Source organism: Melospiza georgiana, chromosome 1 (assembly GCF_028018845.1).
Source record: "Melospiza georgiana isolate bMelGeo1 chromosome 1, bMelGeo1.pri, whole genome shotgun sequence".
Taxonomy (NCBI): domain Eukaryota; kingdom Metazoa; phylum Chordata; class Aves; order Passeriformes; family Passerellidae; genus Melospiza; species Melospiza georgiana.
This window is the reverse complement of record NC_080430.1, coordinates 34373457-34380027: the sequence shown is the minus strand read 5'-3', so window position 1 is coordinate 34380027 and position 6571 is coordinate 34373457. Positions and strand designations below refer to the sequence as shown.

Genomic DNA, 6571 nt, shown 5'->3' with positions numbered 1-6571 from the left:
ATTATTAGTGACTAAGATCACCCTCTAGCTCCTCCATTATCAGCTAAGATATTTTAGCGGGTTTAGAGGGATTTAACTCCGTGACAAACATATTTTCAGCAATCAGACGCGATTTTTTTTTCCCTTCATGCTTATTTATTAGCTCTAAGCAGTGCATGGAAAAGTAAGAGTGGATTTCTTCGGGCAAAATTTGGGGTTGGGCTGGATTTTTTGGTGTCTTTTTCTGCATCCGTAGATTGTGATTAACCTACAAGAAATCAGCGTTCTCCTCAGCTGGGCATTCCCGCGGCAGGGCTGCGGAGGGTGCGTGTGTGTTATCACACAAAGACGGGTCTGGGAGGGGGAAAAAAGCTTTTTAGATACTGAGCCGACAAATTCCGTGTTTTCAAAACTTGTCTTTCCACTGAAAGGACTTCTTCTGGTTTCTCTAAGAGAAATCTTAGGGCCTCTTTAGAAGTGAATGAGTGGCCATATTCCTATCACGTAGAAAAGTTTAAGAATACATTATATTTTCACGTTTAAGGCCATATTGCTGCAGTCCTCACTGGCAAGACTATTCTTAGCTTCGTGGCATCAGGAACACACACAGTGACCTGTTTTAAAGCACTTGTAAGGGCCAAATTCCGCTCTCACTTACACCTGCGAAGTGGGTGAAATGCTTCTGACCACTCTCGATGCAACGAGGTTAAAAAATGCCACCTCAGCACTTTATAATGCCTGAGACGAGCATGGCCATGAACCGCGATGGGTGACTACCATCAGTTAGAAATTGCCTGCCTATGAAAAGATTCAGGACCTTTTAAAATCTTCCTACTGATCATGGTTGTTCATAGTCCCGCTCCCCGAGGAATTAATACTCTTTTTAGAGGAAACGATTCAACAGATGTATTTCTCTCCAAGTTGTTTCACACTCTATATAAATGCAAAGCAGTTCGGAGGTTTGCATTAGTTCTCCTGGAAATCGCTATGGTTCTACCATGCGCTTGTATGTGCTGTATTTTAACATTATTTCACAAGAAAAGGACAAAAAAATTAATTGGAAAAAGCTTTGATTGGTCTGCTGGTTGCATGTATGGAAGAATTCAATTACCAATTGACTTTTCCAAAGACGCTCAAATCAAATACTGGCTTCAAGTAAACTCCTTGGTTTTGGTTAATTTATCCAGCTCATCCCAAGACTTAGATTGTGAAAAGTAAAAGCTCTTCCACAAGTGGTAGGGAATGGTATATGTTCAAGGCAAGGGGGGCAGGCTCGGGAGTGTTTTTATCCTTGGTGTTGATTACAAGGTCCGCGATTTTTGAAGAACATCTGTTCTGCCCGATGCCGTCAGTCCTCACGGTTCCTTTCTAATATTTAATGGCAGATACCCATTAAGGTAGGAAGAAATTATAGCTGAGGAAAGAAAATTCGGTATCGGGGGCATCAAAAATATTTGACGAGGCTTTTCTGTTCTCTCGGTGTCAATAATTTATTAAAAATAATCTAAATGAGGAAGGGAAAACAAAGCGCGGAGTCCCGTGTCCAACAACAGTTTTTCTGCACCCTGCAGATGTCATTTTTGCCTATTTTGAGGAAACAGTCCCCTTCCCGAAATCCTCCTCACGTCATGGCAATCAGGGAAAGAGAACTGTTGTATTACTGCTCTTATCATCAGTGACAAGCATGGCCTTCTTCCATAATTATTAAATAGACCTCTAGAGTAAGTAAGAGATGCGGAAAAGGGAGAAAAGTAAGCTCTCCAATCTAATCTCCCTTCTTCTTCTAGCGCACAGGGCTGGAGCAGCCCCAGGAGGGTAAACAAAACAAAATAACAACCACCAAAAGTCAGCAGACCGGATGCTCCCCCTTGCCCCCCGCCCGGACACCCCACACCCACAGTTTGCACCGGGGCCGAAAGCTACGGCTTCGCAAGGCTTCTCCCTCCTTATGGAAAGGAGCTTGAAAAGCAGAGGCAGATAAGCGAGAAACTCTCTGCGGCTGAGGGTGAGGGGAGTTTGGAGAGTGGGGGCGGGCTGGGGAGGGGGGTAGAGGAGAGCTGGAGACATTAGTGTTCTCATGGCTGCCCTCTTTTTAACAAATCAGACAGATCTTCGGGCTGTGAATGACAGTTCTCACATTGGCTAGACTGCAACTTTCAACTTGACCTTGGCCTCTAGCCGTGTCTAACCCGTATGTAAAACAGCGCTGCCCCATAGAGCTGCCTCCCCTCCCCACTTCTCCTCCCTCGTCCTGCAAAGCGATTTTCAGAAGCAGCCTCGAGAAAACCGAGGGAAGCAAACCGAACCAACTCATGGCAGTCAAGCAATGTTTGGCCGGGGGAATCCACAGGTTTCAAAACTGGAGCCTGAAAGAAAAGGGAAAATATGCGTGGAATAAATATTTGCTTTTGGCCATGAGGAAAAATGCGGAAAAGAGTGTGCGAAGTTGAAAGTGGGAACATTTTACTGGCTACAATGAAGGAAAAAAGCGGCTAAATGCTGCCAAATTAGTAGGGGGATGACAGAGACTTCAGGTATCCCAACTCAGGGCACGGAAAAAGCACCTTGAAAAAATATCCTTGGGCGCCAAAGAGCTATTCCTCATGGCTGGCAGCTCTGCGCTAGGCAAGGAAAAGCCTGCTCGGTAACAATGTACGTCCCGGGATTGCTCTGCGCTTGTAGCCATGAGGGCAAAACAATGCTACAACGTCAATGGAAAGCACAATAGGATAATAAATACGCCGAGCTGTCAGACTCAAAACAAAGCAACACGCAATTGGGGGAAAAAATTAGTTTTCAGGATGGGAGTATTTGTGGCTGTTTTGTGCACACGCGTGAGGGCTGAGAGCTGTTAACGATGAGACGAACGCTGCTTCAGGTCAAGTTTATTGATAGCTCAGTGATGGAGGGTTCTGGGTTCAAGGCTGTGGGCGAAAAGCTTGGGGCAGAACAGCATCCGCGCCGATGGGAGGTGGGAGGATGTTAAAAATTGAAATTATTTCACCCTATGGAAAATTCATCCCGAAAAGAGGACGGAATTGTTGGGTTTTTTTTTTTCTAGCATTCACTTGCAAAGCGGTACGGCCTTCAAAAAAAACCCCTATTTTTCAGCCGATAATCCATTTTGTTTTCCCAGCACACACATACACGCAAAAAGCGCCGTAAGTCTGTGCACACACCATGCAAGCCGACGTGATATTTTACAGCCGAAAAAGATTCAAGTCGAATCGTAGGCCCAGGGTTTTATTATTACGGCAACAAATAATACAGCTGTAACACGATGAATATCCAGTTAACTCTCCCGCTTCCCAAGACCTTCCTAAAAGATAATAATAAATAAAATGGGGATTTCCCGGTCAGTTCCCCTTATCTCACTTCTGAGACTTTGTGGCGAGAGGAGCGAGATGGGTCTTGGGCTTTCGACGGGCGGGAAGGAAGGAGGAAAACACCCAGAAAAAGACCCCGGGAGGCTCCGTTTCGACAGCCTTATGTGTCCCAGCGTTGCGCGGAGGAACGATTCTCCTCCCTCGGCTTGCGGTGGGCTCTCCGCGTCACCCGGACGGGGCCCCGCCAGCGCTCCCCGGGGAGAGGCGGCGGCTCGGGCCGGCGGAGGAAGGGGTAGAAGGGGTGCGGCTCATCTTCCCCCCGAGACGAGGGGAGGCCTCCGGGCTTTCCGCGGCGCTCGGGGCGGGGAGGGCCGGAGGAAAGCGGCGCAAGGAGAAACCAGGCGGGGTGCCAAGGGGAGCCCCGCACCTCGGGGGGTGCGCCGCGGCAACAACGGGGCCAAGGAGTTCACGCCTCGGTGGCGAGGGAGGGCCGGAGGGAGGAAGGGAGGGAGGGAGGGAGGGAGGGAAGGAGAAGGGACGGGCCCCCCCCCGCGGCGCCCTCGTCCCGCGCGGCGGCGGGACCGCGCCCGCACCCGTGCCCGCGCCCCGGGCCGGGACCCAGCCCCGCGCTGATTGCGTTATTTAATTATCTCCACTTTATTCCCTCAGATGTTTATCAGCTGCTTTGCATATCACGTGGGGGCGGGCGGGCCAATGAGGGCCGGCCTGGCGCGACGCTGGCGCGTCAGCCCTGGTCAAGTCCCGGAGATTGAGTATCTCTTTTTTCAGTCTTTGGGGCTTTTAAAAAAGAGCCACTAGTCTCAATGCGGAGCGGGCTATGACAGCCTCCGTGCTCCTCCACCCCCGCTGGATCGAGCCCGTCATGTTCCTCTACGACAACAGCCTGGATGAGATCAATAAGAACATGGACGGGTTTCACGCCGGCAGCAACTTCGCGGCGGCGGCGGCGGCCAACCCCTGCCGCAACCTGATGGCTCACCCCGCGCCCCTGGCCGCCCCCAGCGCCGCCGCCTACACCTCCAGCGAGGCCCCCGCCGCCGGCATGGCCGAGCCCGCTGTCAAGCAGTGCAGCCCCTGCTCCGCCGCCGTGCAGAGCTCCTCCGGCGCCGCGCTGCCCTACGGCTACTTCGGCAGCGGCTACTACCCCTGTCGCATGACCCACCACAACGCCATCAAGTCCTGCGCCCAGCCCGCCTCCAGCTTCGCCGACAAGTACATGGACACCTCGGTCTCCGGCGAGGAGTTCACGTCGCGGGCCAAGGAGTTCGCCTTCTACCAGGGCTACGCCGCCGGGCCCTACCAGCCGGTGCCCGGCTATCTGGATATGCCCGTGGTGCCCGCCATCGGCGGCCCCGGCGAGCCGCGCCACGACCCCCTTCTCCCCATGGACAGCTACCAGCCTTGGGCCATCACGAACGGGTGGAACGGACAAGTGTACTGCCCCAAGGAGCAGAGCCAGCCGCCTCACCTCTGGAAATCCACTCTCCCGGGTAATACACCTGCATGGCTCCCCCTGTCTCTTCTTTTCATCCTGCCCCGCTCGCCTCTCCCGGGTGTCCCGCGGGCGGGTTCCGCGATAACCCGACCCGGGCCGGCCCTTCGCCGTCCCCGGCCCCATCCCGCCCCGGCCCGCACATGCCCTAGCGCGGCTGGAACGGCACCGGCGCCGCCCCCTGCCCCCCGCCGGCGCACGGCACATCCCGCCTCGCCTGGCCGGCCCCGGGAGAGGAAACAGCTGAAAAGGGCCGCGGGAAGGTCTGCGCTATTATTTTCCATAGACCACGAAGTACGCGAGCTCTGTAAATCTCTGTAGCCCCTCTCGATCCTTTCCAGAGTCCCTGGCCGAGCTGCATGGGGTTTGTTGTTATTTGTCTGTCTGACAGAAATGAGCCTTTCCCTGCCTAAAAGCTGCCTGCGGCGGCCAGGAGAGAGCAGTCCCCAGTGCTGAGCCGGGCTTTGGTAGCTAAATCGGAGCGGGGCAGGCGGAGGAGTGGGCTCTAACCTTAGTTCTTGTACCTCTTGAAGATGTCCTAACCCGTTCGAGCGATTTCCTAACGCTTCCCTGCACGCTTTTTCTGTTCCAGACGTCGTTTCTCATCCCTCGGATGCGAACTCGTACAGACGTGGAAGAAAGAAACGAGTGCCTTACACAAAGGTCCAGTTAAAAGAACTCGAAAGGGAATATGCTACAAATAAATTCATAACCAAAGACAAGAGGAGGAGGATATCGGCGACTACAAATCTATCAGAGAGACAGGTCACAATCTGGTTCCAAAACAGAAGGGTCAAAGAGAAAAAAGTGATCAACAAATTGAAGACTACCAGTTAATGGATTAAAAATGGAGAAGCAGCAATTCGAGAGTTTCAGAACATTTTTTTTGTGTGTGTGTTCAGATTAAAGTAATTATTAATAATAATTAAAAAGAGAAAAGACAATGAACCTCTTCTTTCAGAGCAAGAGATCTGTATCTTTGGAATTATAGCCTTTCTTTCTTCTTTTTTTTTTTTTTTTTTTTTTTTTTTTTTTTTTTTTTAATATTGCTGTAGCAAAATTGTGAAAACTGACAGTTCTCCTGAAATCCCAAACAGCCAGCCAGTATCACTGACAGACTGTACATCCCACAAGGCCAGCTCCGAGAGATACGCTTTCAATTAGACACGATTTTCTGAGAAACTTGTAAATACTTCTAGGACCCTGCTATTTGAAAGAAGACCCTTCGTGGCCACGATGCGAGAGCTGGTTAACGTGAGGAGGTCGATGTGGACACATGATCTGGTTTTCTTCCATTGCAATCCAAACTGTATGTTGAATGACTGCTCAGGTAAACCATAGTGAAACAATTACAATTACTGTATGTTTTAAAGCAATGCATTTATTGTCAAAAAGTAATAATAAACCTCGAAGGTACTGAATAAGGATTTCAGAGACATCAGTAATGAAGGAAGTTCTGTGGAGGATCTGTCTTGATAGTAAATCTAAATATCGCAAATTAGCGAGGATAGAAAGGAAAATATTTGCTTGGAGATGTCTTTTGGTTTTATTTTTTGTTTTCCACAGATGAATTCTTGTCATCTAAACTGGGGGTTTTTTGTCTGTTTGGGGGTTTTAATTTTTTTTTTCTCCTGCAGACCATACAATAGATACATTTTAAAGGACTCTGCCTATTTTAAACCTGAAATAATCTTCAATAATTAATATTCTAAGTCCCCGAAATTTTTAAATATTTGAATATTGGCATTTCTTT

The 6571-nt window shown here is 50.0% G+C and overlaps 1 protein-coding gene across 1 annotated transcript; it reads left to right on the top strand.

The window, feature by feature from the left end:
* Positions 1-4143: 4143 nt before the first annotated feature.
* Positions 4144-5655, top strand: HOXA13 (homeobox A13). The gene is made up of 2 exons (XM_058036772.1): positions 4144-4816; positions 5411-5655. The coding sequence occupies exons 1-2, from the start codon at positions 4144-4146 to the stop codon at positions 5653-5655; spliced, it is 918 nt and encodes a 305-aa protein (XP_057892755.1).
* Positions 5656-6571: the final 916 nt, after the last annotated feature.